The sequence below is a fragment of the Atractosteus spatula genome, chromosome 25, assembly GCF_055471065.1.
Source record: "Atractosteus spatula isolate fAtrSpa1 chromosome 25, fAtrSpa1.hap1, whole genome shotgun sequence".
NCBI classification, from domain to species: Eukaryota; Metazoa; Chordata; class Actinopteri; order Semionotiformes; family Lepisosteidae; genus Atractosteus; species Atractosteus spatula.
Window position 1 is genome coordinate 7,480,470 of NC_142730.1, and position 20,424 is coordinate 7,500,893.

At 50.9% G+C, this 20,424-nt stretch overlaps 1 protein-coding gene across 2 annotated transcripts; it reads right to left on the bottom strand.

The window, feature by feature from the left end:
* Window positions 1–1,640: 1,640 nt before the first annotated feature.
* On the bottom strand, window positions 1,641–19,899 carry tmod4 (tropomodulin 4 (muscle)). Of its 2 annotated transcripts, none has more exons than XM_088905429.1 (10): window positions 19,685–19,899; window positions 13,780–13,962; window positions 12,877–13,033; window positions 10,993–11,115; window positions 6,552–6,641; window positions 6,016–6,146; window positions 5,517–5,624; window positions 5,023–5,166; window positions 3,696–3,840; window positions 1,641–3,609 (listed from the first exon to the last, which is right to left on the bottom strand). In XM_088905429.1, exons 2-10 carry the CDS (start codon window positions 13,894–13,896, stop codon window positions 3,587–3,589), a joined length of 1,038 nt encoding a protein of 345 aa, XP_088761555.1. In that variant the 5' UTR covers window positions 13,897–13,962; window positions 19,685–19,899; the 3' UTR covers window positions 1,641–3,586. The 2 variants fall into 2 exon arrangements, with proteins under 2 accessions (XP_088761555.1, XP_088761556.1); XM_088905430.1 differs by lacking the exon at window positions 19,685–19,899 and adding an exon at window positions 14,505–14,689.
* Window positions 19,900–20,424: the final 525 nt, after the last annotated feature.

Here is a 20,424-nt window from a genome sequence, read left to right on the forward strand (position 1 = left end):
TCTCCATCACGGCAGCTGTGTTTCTGCCCGAGCTGAGGAACATGCTGAGCCCAGACTAAAGAGATCCAGTTCCTGCATCCTGCCCAGACAGGATAATCCTTTCGGCTCGGACATGTACCCGTATTCACAATCCCACTACTCAACTCTTAACTTATCCCGTGTAAATTTTTAATCTTAGTCTATTGCCATGTGTTTTCCATATCCATGCACATCAGGTGAGCGGTTGGGGGGGGGGGGGCATCTCTGAGGTCAGGGGTCAAGAACTGGTCTTAGTGTGCTCAGGGAAAGGGGAGCAGCTCTAGTTGGTCTTTTCTCCTCGTATGGGGGGGGGGGGAATGGCTTCCGAACACAGGCTTCCCCACTGACAAACGACTGTCACAGCTGGGAAAGCTCTGCTTTTCCAGTCCGTAAAAAAAAAAAGAAAAGTGGAGATCGGGGGTCCGAGACCTAGAAAGGTTTGAGCACAGCATCACAGCGCAGCTCCCCTTCCCAAGACCGATCCAGCAGGCCAGATCCTACAGCATAGCCCCTCCCCGCAACCAAACACAATCCCCTGCCAGCGAGTCTTCTCCTAATTCAGATCCCGGTCTCACTTCTGGCCTCGGTGGATTAAAGGAAAGTGGAGTCGGCTGTCAGAGGCATCTGGGGACTTTCTCGGGGCAGCAGAATCCTAAGAGTGCAGCAGCTGTCGCCGAGTTCAGCGACGTAAATCAGCCTCTGTGACTGGTCTCAAACTCACCCCTCCCCCCCCCACACACACACTTCCCAGCTCCCCTTAAAAACTGCATGTATTTTGAGCACTCTGTAACCCAATCCCGGCGGGATACAGTCACCCTGCCACCCGGCTCTGAAGGTATAAATAACACAGGTGGAGAACAGACCCCGACACCATTCCTGCAGGGGCTGAATCACCCCGTGCAGAAATGACATAAAAGCCACCTGCCACTTGCACAGGCCTCTTAACTCCGTCCACGCTGCAGAGCACCCTGCCCCACCCCTTACCTGCATCACATTCAGGGGCAGCATGCTGGGCCTAAGCCTCGCTGCCTTTCGCCCTCTCGTTTTTCCCCCTGCAGGTTCTGACCTCCCCCTCTGCCCCTGAAAGGCTGCTTCTCAGGAGATGCACCATAACAGGCATTCTACGTCTCCTAAGTCACAAACAGCTGAAGAGGAAACCTGTGTGAGTAAACAGAAATTGAACTCATTTCGGAGAACTAATCTGAGAAATCAGATCTTGCGGCACAGGGCAGGACCCCCACAGAGCCGAGGCCACCCTGCAGTCCTCAGACCTCCCCGAGCAAGCCGGCTTCTTTCAAGGAACGGCTCGGACACATAATCCTTGGATCCCGAGAGCTGGGGGATCTAGCCCCCTTGTGTGAGACCTTTCCTTCTGTTCTAACTTTGGACAGAAAAGAAATCTGCTGGAATTGTGCCACGTGCTCAGTCACCTGCCGAAGCCCCATGAGCGACCGTTCCCCAGAGCGCAGCTGCCACTGACTACAGGAGTGAGCCCCCCCCCCACACACAAACACACACACCGGCAGAAGGACTCTGGGAGAAGGAAAAGACGGATCTATTCCCCTCGATGCGCAAGCCCGTCGCGCACAGTTCAGACAAGCAGGAAGCTACAGACAAGTGGAAGAATTTAAATTTAGTTTTATTCATACTATTTACACTTATTGCGTACTTAAACTCAAACAACTTGAAACTTGCTTTTGTTAAGGGCCGCCTGCCTCACGGGAGGCTTGGTAAATTGCGTCAAACTCGCTGCGAAAAGCTGCTTCTCCGTTAATTCATTTTCTTTTGCTAAGGCTTCGTTTTGTCAGGCCTGCAGAGATGCCTTCTGCTGGAACGATGGCATCTCTGGTGAATGACGTAGGCTCTGCTGTCCGCGATACCAGGGCAATGAAGTAGGAACAAGCCAAAGTTCACACGGTTTCTCACTTGAAGATTCGCTGCTTGCATTTCTATAACAACATAAGAGATGAAGATATTTAAACACAAGTCTCGATTGATTAGTGAGCTCTGTGGCCGTCCTGGGGATCACTGCCACACCTCCTTAGAGCAGATCCGGGGGGTTCTCCAGTGCCTTCTCTTATTCCCCAGCTTGGCTGCGCTGTGATTGGCAACTCTCAAAACTCCCATACTGCACGGGGGATTCTGCAGGACAGCCTACCGCAGAAAGCAGCTTGCGGCCTGAACCTTCCCTTCGACTCTTCCCCAACCTTTCTGGATTTTGCTTACATTTTTGGGGGTATCTGAGGCAAAACGCCACCTTCACCCCACCTGATCTTTCAGGAATCGGACAATTTGAACAAAATTTGACTTTTTTTTACTGCGAACACGTGCACCAGAGGATTCTCAAGGAATTGCAACCTCAAAGTGAACGTGCAGCCTGTTGTAGGGGCTGCACTTCACTCTTCATCTGCACTGGCCTCCCAGAAGACAACATGGCCAAGGGAGGGATGGAGGCTGCCTCCCCCTGCTGGTCTTCTCCCGGGTACAGGAAGTTCTGGGTCACGTTTCCCGGGGGAACTGATGTACGGAACAGGGGGCCAAGTCTCCAGCCCAGGTGCCAGAGGGGATGGGCAAGTTTAACACAGCAGCACCTGAAGAGCAGTGGGAAGCTGGTATACTGGTCCAATGAAGCCGGTAATGTGCAGCTTGGGGTTGTCAGGAGCCCAGCTGGAGTGAAAACCTGTAGACGCACTGGTCCCTCCAGGAACAGGAGCAGAGATCCCTGATAGGGGCGGGGGGGGGGGGGGGGGTGAGCTCTGTTGCTGGGGGCCTCCCTGCTTTTCCTTACATGAAAGTTGTCCATCTTTTCAAGAACAGAGCTGCCAGTGTTTGTAAAAGCTCTGTTTTGCCCCAGCTTCTTCAATGTCCTCACACCCTAAACGAGCTGGAAGGCTAGCAGAGACGGACTTTTCTTGGCTGACGTTCCATGGAAGTGCCCAATTCCGAGGGACCTCATCCCGCTCGTCCTGTGAAGCTGTCCGGCTGACTCTCCTACCGGGAGCCACAGATATGCCTTTCGGCATCCAATCCTCCGAAAGGCGAAGTTTCTAGGACCGTGATCCTCCTTCCTGGACCTGGAGAGCTGCAGGGCTTTCCTGCTTTTCTTCCTGAGCTCTTACTGACGTAACTGGATCAATCAATCACGGCCTGAACTTCAGCTCTTCCCCAGCCCGCGGGTCATCAAGGAGTCCGAGCTCGGATCACGGCATGCCGATGTCAGCGTCAGCCGGGATGTCTAAGGAGTTCCACAGAGGGACACAGAGCGGGCCGAAACCAGAAACGGGAAGGAAGACGAAGGCCTCTAGGGAAGCGACCGCGATATTTGGGAATTGAATTCCTCAGCAAAGGAAAAGGAAGCAGAAGAAGAGCCTTTCCGCTGTTGAGGTGTAGGTCATCAAGACCTCGAGGGGCCAGGGGGGAGGGCGCTAGTACATCACAGACCGCTGGGGGGCACACGATCGCAGCGGGAAGTCCTGGGGCGAGAGAGGGATTATGGGAAGGCCCGGGGGTGACGTCACAGTCCCTGAACGAGCGGCTCCCCCTGTTTTTCACCCCCTCCGGGGCGCTCTCATCTGACTCTCTGCTGGCGGACTGCAACGAGAAAGAGAGAAGGCGCGATGAGAAGGCCGAGGCTGGGGCTGGCGTCCCCCCCCCCCCAGGCGCGTCTCGGTACGCACGGAAGTCGTTGTTCTTGGTGATGGCGATGGCGGCGCGGGCGCGGGGCCCCTGCTGGGTGAAGTGGTACCCGATCTTCACGATGGAGGGGTTGCTCTCCAGCATGGCAGCAATCTCCATCTCCACCGAGTCCCCCAGGGACTGCCTCTGCATTGGAAAGGACAGGCCCGTGGGGTCAGAGGTCAGGCCGGGTCGGGTCAGCAACAGCACTGTTGTTCAGAATACCCAGTCCTGGCCCTGGTGACCCCCACACCTGCTGGCTTTCATTCCAGCCCCCCCTTCATTAGATAACTGAAGTCTTCACAGATTTAATAAGTAGCTTCACTGGTATGTGTGCATTATTGTTTGTAGTCAAAAGTTTGGGATTTTATTTCACTTACAAAACACAATGGCTACAACTCCAGCATGTCTAAGGGCCGGGAACAAACAGCTCACATTAATCTAATCAAGCCAGCCGGACACAACATCCTGGAACTTTGAACAATAATGCCAAACACTTCCTTAGCACACAGGGCCCTAAGAGCGACATCATCCATGCTACACCCCACTGAGCGATCTCTAGGCTCCTGATTGATTTTTTTTAGTTTAAATTCAACGTTGTTCCCCAGAATGCGATAAAGCAAAGGAATGGTGCAGGATATCAGTATAGATCAGAGGGAATGTGGTGGATAGTGTTACCTTATAAGGCTTTACAATGGAGTGCTCAGCAGTTATTAAATGTGTGGGGTAACATGCATCTTACAGATAAGAGTAAGCTCTGCAGGTGTGAGCCTGGTCAGTCTCCTGGGAAAGCTAAGGTTGCTGCTGGAAGAGGTGTTAGTAGGAACAGTAGGGGGCGCTCACCCTGCGGTCTGTGTGGGTCCTAATGCCCCAGTATAGTGACGGGGACACTATACTGTAAAAAAGTTGTCATCCTTTAGAGGAGACTTAAAACCGAGGTCCTGACCTTCTGTGGTCATTAAAAACCCCAGGGTGTTTCTCGAGAAGAGTAAGGGTGTTACCCCAGTGTCCTGGCCAAATTTCCCCCAGGGCCTTTACCAATCATGGCCTCCTAATAATCCCCGTCTCTGAACTGGCTTCATCACTCTGCTCTCCTCCCCACTGAGAGCTGGTGTGTGGGGAGCGTACTGGTGCATCATCCAGGTGGGGGCTGCACACTAGTGGTGGTGGAGGGGATCCCCATTACCTGTAAAGTGTTTTGAGTGGAGTGTCCAGAAAAGCGCTACATTAGTGTAAGGAATTATTATTATGATGAGTAACCAACCCCTGTCCTTCAGGCATTAAGAACGCCACTCAGTTTTCTCACACCGTGAAGGCGGCGGCTCAGACCTGGTTGTCGATCTTGATCTCCGTCAGCGTGCTGTTCTCTCTCAGGGCCTTCATGACAGCCATCATGCCCTCCCCCGTGATGAAGTTCGACTCGATGTTAAGACTCTGCAGGCTCTTGTTCACTTTCAGCATCTCGGCAGCAGCCTGCACACACACACACACACACACGAGCACGCACTGATCAGGCACGGCAGCAGCAGAATGCTGCAACGTTTCCAGTACACAGACTGAACACAGAGAAGTCCATCTCCCTCCCCCATCGCAGAGCACTGCGATCTGTTCCACGGATTACGAGCTGCAAGGTAGCATCTGCTTCAGAACATTTCACGCCTGACACAAGCCTTGTGTGTGTCTCTGCCTAGACAGACAGTGAAGATAAAATGCTACATATGTTTCTTCAACTTTCCTTGTTGCAATCTGTGTTGTAAGAACCCTCAATGGTTTAGACTGCGTCGCTAAGGGACGTCCTGGCATGGCGACTCTCGCCTACTCACAAAGGCCACCGGGTCGTTGCTGCGCGTGGCAGCAATGCTCAGGCTCCTGACCGAGGTGTTCGTCTTCATGCCTTCGAAGATCTCCTTCAGCGTGGGGATGGGGATATCCTGCACACAACAGTTTCCTTCCTTACTTACTGAAATTTGAAATCACGGAATAATAAAAAAAAACTCCTAACCTCTTATCGCTGATCTACCTTTTCTGCCCAATTCTGCGCATGTGCACTGTTAAATCTGTAGACCTCACAGCATCCACAAAGCAATGCTCTCTCCTCAGGCCAAGCCCATTGTGGTCCCCGAAACACAATGTGTTTACACACAATAATAACATAACACGCGCCCCAGTTCCTTAAGAAAACCTTGGCACAGATTTTTCTACATCCTATCCTGTAATCCCAATCTGCACCACTGGGAAAACGCAAGGAGTCAGAGCAGGACACGAGCAAGACCTGCTGGCTGACTGGTCAAGTCCCCGACACCCGGAGCACCGCGGCCCCACCTTGATGTTGTTGAGGTTGACGTCCGTCAGGCTCTCGTCGTTGCTCTTGATCTTCCTGAGGGTCTCCTCCACGTTGGTGGGGTTTGGGGGCTCGTCGGGGTACGTCTTGTACTTGTCGGGTTTCACCACGCCTGCGGTCACAGACACGTGGTGAAAAATAAACCGAGGAAGTGCCTGGTTCTGCTCTGCGGTGCACTGGGGGGGGGGTGGGGAGCGTTTTGGGTCCTGCACAATGCTCTCAAGCCTATTGACAACAAAACTGTGCGACGAGTGTAAGCTCCCCACCTAACTTCCTCTCCCTCAGCCTCGAGAAAGGCCTTCCTGCCTCTCTGCTCTGGACACTGTTCGTTTCTTACCGCTAGTTTTACTGTATATATGATAAAATAAAATGTTAAACAAATACCCTGGCCCTGGAAAACCAGGGTAATCATGTTTGTGTCTGATTTGGACTGCGCCCTTCTCTAGCTCATCGTCCTGTCCGTCAGTCAGTGTTCCAGGACCAGGAGGGATTGCTGCGAGGTTAACAGAGGACTCACTGTTGATTCCTTCCGTGTTGACGATGTTTCCGCAACAGAGAGCGTCGTAGTACTGCTTGTTGCTCATCAGCGTGTACATTCCCAGGATAGCTGGATAAACAGAGGGAGACAAGGAATACCGCTTCATGAGCTCACTGCGGGGACGGCCATCTCCGGCAAACCCCCCTACCCGGGTCACGCAAGACTCCGACTATGTAAAATACCGTAAACGTGCCGGCTTGTATCGACATCCAGGCCTGCACATGCTCAGCTTTCCAGAATAACCTCCCGAGAGTACCACAGTGCCATTTTGGAATTACAGAAGCTGTGCGCTCGGTACATTAAGAACAAGCAGTGCAGTGGGCTCCGTCTGTGGCTCAGCAGCACAGAGTGGAACGCCACCACTATCAACATCCGCCACAGCACCGTTTCACACTGCAGTCCCGCTGCCTCTCCAGGGTCATAGCTCTCTCCAGGCGCTATATCTGGGCAACGAAAGCAGCTCAGACGCAACTTCCAGAGCCAACAAACGTAGCACCAAGGAATGTGGTGGGCTTTGTTGTTTATGCTGTTTGTAGGGGGTCACAAAATAAATCTGACTGTTTTGCAGCGTAATGATCTCTTCCCAGCAGCAGGGGGCAGCAGTGCTTATTAGGCTAGACTTTGGCAGACAGGAATGGGAGACCCTCTGCCCTCTGACTGTATCACAACAACTGCTCCAACCAGGTAAGACAGGGAGAGAGAGACACACAAGGAGAGAAACTGAGACAGACTGAAGGAGAGGGGTTGACAATTGCCTGGTTGTTCAAGGCCGGTCAGTGTGACAGTGCACCTTGCTCCATACAAAACATCTCTTTAGAATCTCCCATATTCACAGATGCATGGAAAGAAACACTGAGTTTTCTGACGCGGCCGAGCCAAACAACTTCTTTGTTCCCCCCTGCCAGCTTACGCTGTCACTCGAGCCAAAACACAATCAAGACAAAGGGATCGCCCTGCCTAATGAGGCCCCAAGGCTGTCCTGGGACGGACTCCAGGCCGAAGCCACAGCAACACGCGGGGCCCTTCACTGACTAATCCGGCCAGAATCCTGAATCCTACAGTCCTGGCAGGACATGGAATGATCACGGAGCTGCTGGTGTACTGGAATAAAAATCAGTGGACCATTTGTCAAATACTCTCCTCCAAAAGACACTTATTGGGGGAATATAAACATAAATATAGGAAACCACCATGAGCCGCTGCCCCCTGAGTGACTGACAGCACATCCGCAGTTTGGTATCTCATCCACAGGACAGGAGCACAAGGAGGACCCGTAATGGGTAGCAGAACTAGGAACCAGAACCAGGACCCTCCTGCAGGTAAAATGGGTTTTTACCTCAACCACTATCACAGCTGCCCCTCCATGCATCGCTCAATTCACTAAATGCAGCTCCAGCCTGAACCCAGAATAAATAAAGCAGCAATACAGACCGACCGCAAGCTCTTTCACTCCTTCGTGGGCCCAGACGATCGCGAAACACCAGCCAGTTTGAATCCTTCCCGAATTCCCCCGAATGACCTCATTTCTTTTTCTGGCTGAGCCGTGCGTGGTTCTGACCCAGCTACACCCACCACGAGCTATACAGTTCCAGGGCTTTGCGTTTTTTTAAAAAAAAAACACTGAACGCGCTTGACCGGTCTTGACTGACTTGGGCGAGAACGGAAAGCAGACCGCCGTGTTAATCGACCTAAAATGAGCAGCAGCTGGCTACGCATCAATGGAACGAGGATCAAACACCGGGATTAGTAGTGTGGGAGAGGGATTTCTCCTTACATTGCAAATTTTCACCAGGGCCTATGTCCGATTGCCCTACATCCTAACTATGGACCTGTATGTTTTGTACATGTGTAGTTTAATTTTTTTTCTTTCTTATACTTGTTATTGTACATTCTTTGTCTTTTTCTTTTATCACTGCAATCCTTGGGTTTGGATAGGTGCTTTAAAAATTCTTCTTATTTTTTTGTTCCTGTTGTGTTCAGAGAAAGACTCTGATCTGCACTAACCACACGGCCACGCTGATCATGAAACACACACCTTGTACACTCCAGTGCACACTTTCTGGACTTTTAACTTTTAACCCCTTGTGACTATGACTTTTTAGATTGCAGGAAGTTGAGAAACACCCAGCTTTACAATCAACAGTTTCTCAAATTGCTCATTTGCAATGTCTCATCCTCTATTATATCCAAGGATGAAACAGTTTTACAGATGGCCACACACACCACACACAGTCACACACACTCTCCAGGCCAAGCCACTATCACATGTCAAAATGCTCTTAAACGACATTGTGAACTTCAAAAGGGGAGTGCTGTGGCCACAGTATTTTCCATTGATCTTCAACAGGAATGTCCAGGCTTGCTCCCAGAGGGCTGATGTGTCCGCAGGTTTTCAGTCCAACTGCCCTCTTAACCAGCTAAACCAGCAGGTTACTGTCAGGTTACTTAGACCTTGAAAACCTACAGATATACTGACATGCCTTCCAGGACCAGAACTGGACACCCCTGCTCTGACAGATACCGAAACGGAGCACATCTGTCTGTAATCCAGGAAGCATAGAAATCGCAAGCCAAAAACCGTGAATTCACATTTTCTTCAGATGCATGTGGGTTTTCTCACTCACAATCAGCAGCAGACAATGTGCTTTCCTTTGCCCTGGGTTTGGAAGAATTCTACTTTGTGAGCGGACCGGATTGCACCAGGCATCACTGAGTATTTCAGAAACCACAAACACACTTTGATGCACTTGCAGTTCAGCAGTGATTTCACTGCATGTCTAAGCATGCCGTCAGAGAAAGAATGCAAAGTCCTTAATTGGCACACACTCCAGTTCTTAAAATCTCCAACCAGACAAACACACCACACTAACACCCATCATATTACTTTGATTTCCTGCAAATTCAATCTTGCATCCATTATCATCTGGAGCCACTGGGCACTAATGCTATCCCAATACATTCCTTGCTGCCAAAAACAGGGCATTCAGGATCAATTAGCCTTTGCACAGTCTTGTATCAGGAGACCTGGAGAGCTGACAAAGTGCCATGTGCTTTTTGTTCCAGCTGAGCTCTGAATGACTTCATGGATCGATAGCTTGTTTCTCAGTAACCTTAAGGGGCGCCTACAAAACCTGTGATACCCCTGGGGTTCTCTGCTGAAGTCTTTGGCCAAAACTGGGGTTCCCAATGGGTGCTTGTCAGGAGAGAGGAGGGGTTGGTGGTGCAAAGGCAGCCGACACAGGAGAGAGAGAAAAACAGGGGAGGGGAGGATGTAGCGAAGGAGAGAGCGAGGAAATTGAGCACCTGAAGGAGACCATTCTCACTTTCCGTCTTACACTTGGCCGCTATGGGACTGGACACAGCTTTGCTCATTTCATGAACTTTTTTCTCTTTTTTTTCTCTTCATCAAATTATCTGTGAATAGCTGTGTGCAGAGGGGGGCGCTCCTGAGCATGCAGGTGGGTCAGATCCGAGAAAGACAGAGGAGGGGGGGAGATGGGAAGGAGGAGGAGCGGGTTCGGAGACAGACCATTTAAAAAAAGCCCACCTGCCCGCTTCTGAGGGCTTGATGGGTGTAAGTGGATCCCCCCAGCGTCCCCTCCTCTCCCAGCAGGCGCAGCCCCTCGGCTGGGTGCCAGGTGCGCTCAGCTTGCTGCTGAGCTGTGGGAATTGGAGACCCCCCGAAGCGGCCAGGGCTCCGCGGCCGCGGGCGGGCGTCATCGCTGTCAGCGCGACGACAGAGTCAGGCTCCCCACTGAGAGCTGGTGTGTGGGGAGAGTACTGCTGCACTCTGGCTGTCGTCAGATCATACTGGCGGGCCTACGCACTGGTGGTGGTGAAGGGGAGTCCCCACTACATGTCAAGTACTTTGAATGGAGTTTCCAGAAAGGCACTATACAAGTGTAAGGAATTATTACTATTCTTAAAACCACAAAAACTCTTCTGAAAGGAAGCAGGCATTTTAAAGCAATACATTAAGTAAAAGAAAGACACTGGTAACAAATAACGCAATTCTGTCAATGTACAAAATCCATATGAAGAGAACTGCACAAGCTCACATGTAGGAACAACATGGGAGCCGACATCCTGATATCCCAGTGCACATGAATCATTCCGAACATCAGGCGTCGGTTCAGTTTTCCAAGACAACGTGCTGCTGCATTGTGCCTCACACAGTTCCAAGTGAAATCTCAAGGGTTTGGTTGAATTCTTCAAGTCATTTCTAGCCAACGGACCCTCTGCGCCGCCCTGTTACACCTTTGAAGTGGCTCCGGGTTCGAGAACAGGTCAACTAATGTCACAGCAAGGACAAACAGTTTTTGAACCTGTGCTTCAATGGTGTTATTTATGGTTTGCCAATACATCAGAGTAAAAAAGGATTCCATCTGCAGAAGCATAGCCCCGCGCCCCCCCTGCCCACCTGCGATGTCGCACATCTCGGCGTCGGTGGCGTTGGCCAGGGCCTCCTCCAGCTCCGGCTCCAGGGTGATCTGCTCCTCCCGCGGGATCTCTCTCTTCGACTGCTTGGGAATGAAGGGCTTCCCTGGGAAGTCAAGGCAGACATTTCGGATTCAGGCACGGCAGCAAGGGACTCGGCCGGAAATCAATCCCAGAAAGCCCCCTTCGTTTCGCCAGCCATCCCAAGCTCACTGCTGGGGTCTGTGACCTAAGTAACTAAAGCAATGTCGCACACAATACTTTTCTGCTGCATCAGTAGGATTTTGTGCACAAAAAGAAGCTGAAATATAACTCCTATGTAATCTGAGCATCTGCCCCCTTGATAAACAATTATTAGTTTATGCTCAGCAGCAGGAAACAGTTTTTTTCCCACCGATCATCACAGAGAAAGGTGCTGTGTTTCCAGCCTGTGGATCAGGAGACTTCAGGCAAATTGTTTGTTCCAGATCATTTTTCTACTTGCTTCTACCGATTACCAAGTAACGCTCCACGATCCTGGTAACTAACACCGAATCCCTCGCAGGAGAGCAGAGCAGAGTGCCAAACATCTTTTCCTAATTACAACTGAGCCCATGTGTGGAGTGAGGCATGGAGATGAAAATCAGGGAAGGTGGGAGGGAATCTATAATTGCCTGTGGGGGGGGGGGGGGTGCCAAAACTCACCGAGCTGCCACATTTCAGACCCGCTCTCAAGAAATAAAACCACCATGGTATTCCAATTATCACGACAACCTCCCACACACACACACATAAATAAAAGGCCTAAATATAGACCCCATTTTAATGAGAGCAAAACTTCTGCACAAAGAGCGACCATCTAGGTTCAGCCTGCAGTGATGAAACAAGACAGATCTTGGTCCTGCAGATTGAAGTCCAGCGTAAGTCCGCACTTCCCAGTTAGCATACACGAGGAACTGAACTGCAGAGTCAAATGCAGAAAGCTTTAAAATGATACGATGCTGACTGGATCAAAACCCAGGAAAATAAAACTGTCGCACTCGGCTTTGTGAAATAACGTGCCTCTCTGTCTGCGTCGCACAGAAACGATTCCGCTCTCATCAGGGATGATAAGTTGGGGAAATAAAATAATCAGCACCAAAATCTCAAATCATGCTGCCTCATAGCCAGTGATGCCAAAGATTCTCCACTCATGGCCAGAGTAATAAAACAGGCATTAGGGGGGTGTATTGTTATTATTAGAATAAACTATGGGAGGTAGGGAGGGCAATTTAAAGCAGTCTAAGAAACCCAGCATGCATGTCTTGGGGAAAAGACTGATATGACCAAGGCCCGTGTAACCTTTGGGGCAACATCCAAACTCCACGCAGACAGGAGTCTCAGCCAGTAATCAAACCCAGGAAACCTAGTGCTGTAATACTACAGCGTCACCACGGTTCTCCTGCTTGCACAAGGAAATAAACCTCTGGAATCCCAGCAGCCTAAAAATACTGGCAATCCGAAATTTCCAGGAAAGGAAACAAGACTCTTTCGACACATCATTGCATCGACGGGGACAGGAGGCCTTGTGGGCGAGACAGAGGTGTAGCCGAGAGGAAGGCCTGGATGCATCACCGTCCACCCAGTTCTGCAGAGTCCGCAGAGCGGTTCCCGGATCTTAATAACCTGTTTGGTGCCGAAGTGGTACGGTAGCCAATCACAGCCTGCGTCTGCAATCACAGGTGACAGTTGCACCGTGGGGTGGGGCCAGCTGTGAACCAGCACGCACAAAGTAATCCTGAACGCCAGTTTTGCCGTCACTCTGGAGATCCGGAAATCATGCTCAAGAGGAGGGCAGGCCGGCCCGTTGCGCGCAGTGCTGCAGGGGGAGAGTCGGCGGGAGACGCACCTTTCTTCTCCCCGGTGAAAGGCACCAGGTCCTCACGGTCGGCCAGCTCCAGGGCCTGCTTCTCCAGGTGCTCTAGCAGGGCATCACGGTTGAAGGGTCCCGTGGGGCTTTTCTTGGTCTGGTCGCGCTGGCGCATGCCCGCCGGCAACATGGCGTTCTTTGGAAAGGAGAAAAACGGGGAGTGTCTTACAAAACGCTGGAGATCTGCACAAATCTAGGGATTTCTCGGCAGCGCTCTTGGAGTAAGAGGGAACAGAGCTTTTGGCTTGCAGGGTATCAAGATCAAGTGTCCTACCCGAGTGATCATCTATTGATAAGAACAATAATAATAATCCCTATATAGCTCTTTTCTGGACACTCCAACTCAGAACATAATGTGTAATCCTACTGCCACCACCAATGTGTAATCCCCACCTGGATAATGCTACGGCAGCCAAAGTGTGTCAGTACACACCCCACACATCCTGCTGTCAGTGGGGAGGAGAACAGAATGATGAAGCCAGTCCAGAGATGGGCATTATTAAGAGGCCATGACTGGTAAAGGCCAGGGGGAAATTTGGCCAGGACACTGGGGTAACACTCTTACACCTTTTGAGAAACGCCCAGGGATTTTTAATGACCAGAGAGAGTCAGGACCTTGGTTTTACTCTTCACCTGAAGGCCGGCACCTTTTTTATAATATAGTGCCCCCATCACTATACTGGGGCATTAGGACCCATACAGACTGCAGGGTGAGCGCCTCCTACTGGTCACCACTAACACCTCTTCCAGCAGCAACCTTCCCAGGAGGTCTCCCGTCTAGATGCTGGCCAGGCTCACACCTGCTGAGCTTCAGCGGGCTGCCAGCTGGGAGTTGCAGGGTGATACAGCTGCTGGAGTTGATGGGATTGATGGGATTCTCACCTCAGGGTCCATCTCCTGCAGCTCATACTCCAGCTGCTCCAGTTCCTCGGCACTGAGGCCCTTGAGGATGGCATCCTCATCGATGTCGCGGTAGTTCTCCTTGCTTTTGGAGGACATCCTGACAGCGGGCTGGGATCAGGCTCGCTCTGGCACACCGCACCTTCCTGGGCAAGAGGCCACTGTCTGCAGGGTAGAAGAGAGGCACCTTGTTTCAGAACAAGGCTTGGGCCTTCTGAACAACAGCACCGCTGTGGCCAGCACCCCGACACGGAGCTGCCCGACACACTGCACCCAGACATGGAGCTGCCCGACACACTGCACCCCTACACACTGCCGATGAACACCCCGGCACTGAGCTCCCCAACACACTGCACCCCTACACACTGCCGATGAACACCCCGGCACTGAGCTCCCCAACACACTGCTGCCCAACACACTGCCGACGAACACCCTGATACTGAGCTCCCCAACACACTGCTGCCCAGCAACCCAACACTGAGCTCCCCAACACGCTACACCCCAACACTGCCTCCGAGTACCCCAACGCTGAACTCCCCAACACACTGCACCCCGGCACTGAGCTCCCCTGCACCCTGCAGCTCAACACCCTGACACTCGACTACTGAACACACTGCAGCCCAGCATCTTACCACCGAGCTCGTGGACACCAAGCTCACTGAACACACCAGCGCTCAACACCTGAACACTAAGCTGCACGAACGCACCTACTGCTGCCGCCTGCGCTGCTGTGCCTGTCGCCAGGACCTCGGCAGTCTGCCGCCTCCACACGCAGGGCCCGACGGAGAGGCCGAGGGGACGAGAGAGCAGCCCCGTGCTGTGGGCTACAGAGAGCAGGAGGAGAGCTGCGAGAGCGAGGGAGCCGGGCCTCTATTCTTAGACTCAGGACAGCGGGGCTGAGGTATAGGGTTACGGACAAAAAGGAAGGGAGGCAGAGGGGAGAGCAGCTCTCCCTCATTTATCACGGCCCTGCACAAGGCAGCTGCCCCTCCCCTGGGCTGGGACCGCCCAGCCGATAGCGCCAAGGGGAGCGGAGCACCACGCAGCTAACAAGCCGGGCCTGGGCACAGGACAGGGCATCAGACAGCCACCCTCTCACGGGTGTGAGGACAAGATGGCCTTTAAGACAAGCAGAGAGCGTGAGATCAGCAGTGTTCGGTGGTTGTGTGGAAGATGGGTGGGAGCTTTGTGCTTGAGTGACTACATCTCTTTTTGAGAAAGGGGGTTTGTCAGAGGGTGACATTGACTACCATCAGACAACAAGACAACTGCAGGCTAGTTCTTTTTATGTTACAGTTCAGTTAACCCAATGCAGTTTTTTTTGGTCTGCTGTCTGTTTACTGAGGTATATGAGGGTAAAAGTAAAGTACAGTGGCATAAAGCCCAGTGAGATCAGGGTAAAAGCACAGTTTAGTGCTCCACGTTCCCTTTTTTTGGATGTGATTATCTTTCTCGTCCCACTTTTTACTGAATTTCCCTTCACAGCAAAAACAGTGGAAGGAAGTTATAGATGAGAAGATAAAAGTATAAACCTTTTTCATATTTTGACTAAAATATAAGCTAGACAAAACCCATAAGCTCAAAATCTTCAAAAGGCACATGTTAATCAGATTGCCTTTACACTGTACATTATCTCACAATGTAGCTCAATCAATTGATCCAGGGATCTAGCTTCACCAGGAATCTGTTTCGACAACATGACCGGGCAGTTTGCACCAGAGCCCCACCTCCCTTTGTATAAGTGTCCTTACAGTGCAGCTCTCCATGCACTACGCCTGTGTATCCACTGGTGTCCTCTGGGCTCACTGTGCATCTCGAAGAACTCCTTTGGGGTAAAGAAAACTTGAACCGAGTCCACTTGCAATCCTCCTTTTTCAGCCAAAAGAATTCTTTTACCCTGATGTGGCGATTTTGTTTTTCCAGACGAGGAGCGATACAATTACTCTAAACCTCCCCTGCATACAAGCAATGAAGCAAATAGTTCTGACTGCAAACTGAAGTGAAACTGAGCTCTACAGTTCTCTTTCTTAGAGCGTTTACTAATACTGGTGCAACTGTCAAAGCACAGCAGCAAAGACGAAGCTTAACAGGTCTGAGATGGAAAGCTGCAGTCTGAGGGGTGGGGGTTGAGAGTTCTCATTAGGATGAATGGACATGGGTTTCTGGGGAGTGAACCAAGTTGGCCCAAGATCTGAGAGAGCAGAATCGCACTCCATTTGTGTATCTAAGAGGGATCAACACAGCCTGTGCATAACGTGCCATGCCAATGTCACAGACAAGGAACAGGCGGGCCAGAGATTCAGGAAGACAAGCTCCCAAGCAGGGGCACTGGGCTACTAGATACACCGGAGCCTTGCTCTCCGACACCGGGCTACTGGACACACCGGAGCCCTGCATCCGACACCGGGCTACTGGACACACCGGAGCCCTGCTCTCCGACACCGGGCTACTGGACACACCGGAGCCCTGCTCTCCGACACCGGGCTACTGGACACACCGGAGCCCTGCTCTCCGACACCGGGCTACTGGACACACCGGAGCCCTGCTCTCCGACACTGAGTTATAGGACACACCGACATACTTAGCATTGGGCCTAACAAGACCCACAACTCCCAAAGGGGCCGATACCAAAGAATCAAGAAAAGATGAAACCCTCTTCATTTAAGCATTTAAGACAGCCATAACACTAATTTAACTCACAGTATGACCCTAGCTCAGCCCAAACCCCAACTCTCGGCTCAACCCCCTTTCAGCACTGTCTATAAGCCTGGATATTGCTTCTTCCCTTGGAAAGACCCTTCTTTACAACACAATTGAGTAGCCTGAATTGCATTTAGCCGACTTCTGAGCTCCTGGACTTCAGGCCAATATAGTAATTCAGTATATTTAAGCGTTCTGATATTATGTGGGACTGGGGAAGTTACAGTGTTTTCCTTGCATTACTATTAGATTATATCCACAATAATATCTGTGCTTTACAGAGCTGCATTCTGCAGTCCTTTTCAGAAGTGCAATTCTTAAGTACTAATGTCTATGGTGATGGGTCACTCTACAGACTGCATCATAATACATCACCCACCTGGGCGTGAAAATGGGATGGAAATGCTCTTTCAAAACATACAGCAGCTGTAAACCAGTCATGGAACAGGAATAGATGCGATATTTGCAATTAACTGAAAACAGCTGGAATGAAACCCCTGAAAAAAATGAGGACAACAACACAAGCCAGAGAGCAGGAACAGTAGAAATGGACTGTTTAGAGAGGTGAAGAAATACATGAATGGTCACAGTTACTCTGTGTGTGTTTTTTTTTTTTAAATGGTGACATTCACTTTCTGTTATCATCTCCATTAACGAAATCAGCATTTCCCTTGTACCTGTCCTGCTCCCACAGTACGGTGCAAAATAATTTCTGTAGCTCTTAAGTAATCCATTAATTGCTCTGTGGTGAAGACATGAATGCCACAAGAAAATCCATTCCTAATGGCATTTGCCCAGTACAGTTTTACAGTATGGATATACGTTAACCCCTCTGACACTGCTGAGCGCGTACAATCTCGGGAACGCTGATGCAAACGCACACCTGTCTCCGGAGATTCCGGGAAAAGCCACTGGGAGCGAGCACAATACAACAGAACAAGAGCAGGGGTATGAGAGGGCAGAGGAGTCCTGCCCGGCGTGTCAGTCTCCTCCTGTGCCAGCTGGCTCCCACAGACTATTTCCAGCCTTTTTCACAAGCAGCCGCCACCCCCATAACGCCCCACTGCTGCACCTGGGGAAGAGACTCAGAAATACTCAGAAAACAAGACCCCCCACCCCCACCCCACACGCACACGCACACACTCTTCCTTGCAGGACCCTGGAGTGGAGTCCCCCTCTGCTTGTGCACAGCCATTCCCACCATCCCCACTCCTCCGCCACACACAGATCCGGCGCAGGGCGGCCAGAGGGCAGGCCTGGTAACGCTTTCCCACTATCTGTCCAATTTCTCTTTCCTCTCCCTCTCCCGCCACAAGCGTCAGACCCCTCTGGATCCCCACGGCTTTTAACCACAACCCAGGAAATGCCACCGGAAAGGCAGAACCCGTCAAGTCACATCCCACTGGCTCCTGAGCGACTGGTCGCTTTCATTCCCGAAAAACCCTCCAAAAGAAAACTACAAGAGGATCCACGACGGAAAAATGTCTGCAGCTTCTGCCAAGGTCAGCTCCTTGAGATCGCGTCTGAAGTGGAACCCCGATTTGCTTCACCATGTTCTTAGGGACTGGCCACTCCTGATCCTGCAGGGTCAGATGGCATCTCCGGGTTTTCATTCCCACTCGGCTGTTAACGAGCGCAGTCAGCTCGTTAATGGGTGAACTGGACCAATTCAGCAACTTCTCCCAGTGTTTCAAGCATGAAATAGAGAGACCTTAACACAAGTTCATTCTCTTAAAAACACATAATACACAGTATCAACCCATGACTCGACAAGAACTGTGCAGTCAGGACAAGGTGGCAAATTGTTTTATCATTTCACATGATGTCTGAAATACTTGAGTCTAACGAACCCCCCAGTACAAGTGGTCGTAAATGAAATTATTCCTGAGTGAGGGCGTTCCCAGTCCCGGTCTTAAAGACCTCAACAGATTGCATGGCTAGAACCTGTCAAGTTCTTTTTTTCTATTCAGATTTAATATCTCACAAGTATATAAGATTTAATATCTCACAAGTTTAGTGACAGCAAACCTAAGAGTTCAAATGAAAGCTATTACTAGGTCTGTTAAGGTCCTTATTATGAGTGCCCAGGCGGGACAAAAACAAACAGGTGTGTGATTATCCCACAACCAGTTTTGAGAACCCCCAGGCTGATAATTACAAACTGCTGACTTAAGGGGCGAGACCTGCTGGATGGGGGCTCTCCAGGACCAGTTTTGAGAACCCCCAGGCTGATAATTACAAACTGCTGACTTAAGGGGCGAGACCTGCTGGATGGGGGCTCTCCAGGACCAGTTTTGAGAACCCCCAGGCTGATAATTACAAACTGCTGACTTAAGGGGCGAGATCTGCTGGATGGGGGGCCTTTCAGAACCAGGGTTGGCCACCTCAGCCCTGGTACACGTACAATCTAGTGAAAGGGCCCAGGCTGTCCTTGTGCTTGATGTGCAAACCGGTACCTCTCCAGAGCAACACGACACCCGTTCTTCCAACACGGGCAGGGTCACTTGACGCTATTTACAGCAAGGCCGTCCCACTTGGGGAGCTCGAATCTCTTGGGAGGCGTTAAAGATGAGCCAACGTGTCCCTGGAGAGATCTCTCTAGGCTAGCTCAGGGTCAGGCAGCACCTGTTAACTACCGAGACCTGAAAAAAACAGGACCCTTTGGCCAGTCCGAGACCGGAACCGCCCATACCCATCCCTCTTGCAGGTCTGCAGCAGCGGCTAGCGATTCTAGATCAGAGTTTAGATCTAGATCAGAAACACAATAATGAAAAGGGCTTTTCTGGGACCCACAGAACATGGGTACCCCTATAATTTCGAACCCCACTGTATATTACACCTGGTTTACATGCCCAGAGGTTGCCCCGGTAATGAAAGCACTTTATCCATCACCAATAAAATCAGCAGACCGGCTCGAAGAACAGAACAGCAGATCCTTCCCCACAGAATTTATGTCATCAGTTTTACAGGTTGAGAGGCCACTTTCCTGCTTTCACTCGGCATCAAGAACGCTGCATATCCACTGCGGGCAGAAGTTCACCAAAATCCTACTCCGTTTTCAAATCAAGCCCATTCAGGAGGGAAGCAAGGAGAACAGGCATGGACCCGCGTGCCCACACAGCCACAAGATTTAGCAAAACTCACACTTGTTTACTCAGGAAGTGCTGTAAAACTACCGCCCACCTACCTCTAAACAGCGTCTGCTCTCGGGGGCCCTCAACAAGGCAAGGCTGCCTGCTGGTACCAGAGACACTTCTTTTTTCTCGTTTTCTGTTCCAGCCCCCCCTACACACACCCCCACCACCCCTCTTTCCTAGGCTATGCTGAGGCAGGGATACTCCTGGCGAGTTTGTGAGGTCAGCATTTTATTAGTTTGGCTCTGAATGGCTGCGAGTCAGAGAGAGAGAGAGAGAGATATTGGGAGGGGTACTGTGTCCATGTGCGTTATCAGTCAGTTCAGCTTGAAATTGTGTGTGTGTGTTGGGGGGGGGTTTGGGGCATATGGAGGCAAAACAGCACCATCTAGAGGACGTTGTTTGTACAACAAGTCAAACTAACACGAGCACTTTCCTCCACTGGAAAACCAGTGATCCTAAACCTAATGAACTAATCCTGCTGCTCGCCAATTTAAACAATTAGGACAAGCTGTCCTGGTAATGCAGTACATTGCACTAGTGCAGAAGTTCCCAATCCTGGGCCTGGGTGCTGGTTTTCATTGCAGCCAAGCTCTTCACTTCATTGGATCTTTAACTGAGACAACAAGTTGCCTGGTAAGAACCTTGGCAAGATTTATGCAATCGACATAAAAAGCTGGAGACTTTAAGTGACGTAACAAACAATATTTAAAAATGCTAACCCCTAAGTGTTTAGGATCTAAAAACAGAACGTCCCCAGTGGTTAAGATCTGTTAAGGGGACAGTGATGTAA

Coding starts and splice junctions, on each gene's coding strand:
- tmod4 (XM_088905429.1), bottom strand. CDS start 13,896: ATGTCCTCCAAAAGCAAGGAGAACTACCGCGACATCGATGAGGATGCC. Junction 5,625..6,015: donor TCAACCTCAACAACATCAAG/GTGGGGCCGCGG, acceptor TGTTGTGTGCAG/GATATCCCCATCCCCACGCT. Junction 3,841..5,022: donor AGATCAAGATCGACAACCAG/GTCTGAGCCGCC, acceptor TTTCCAATGCAG/AGGCAGTCCCTGGGGGACTC.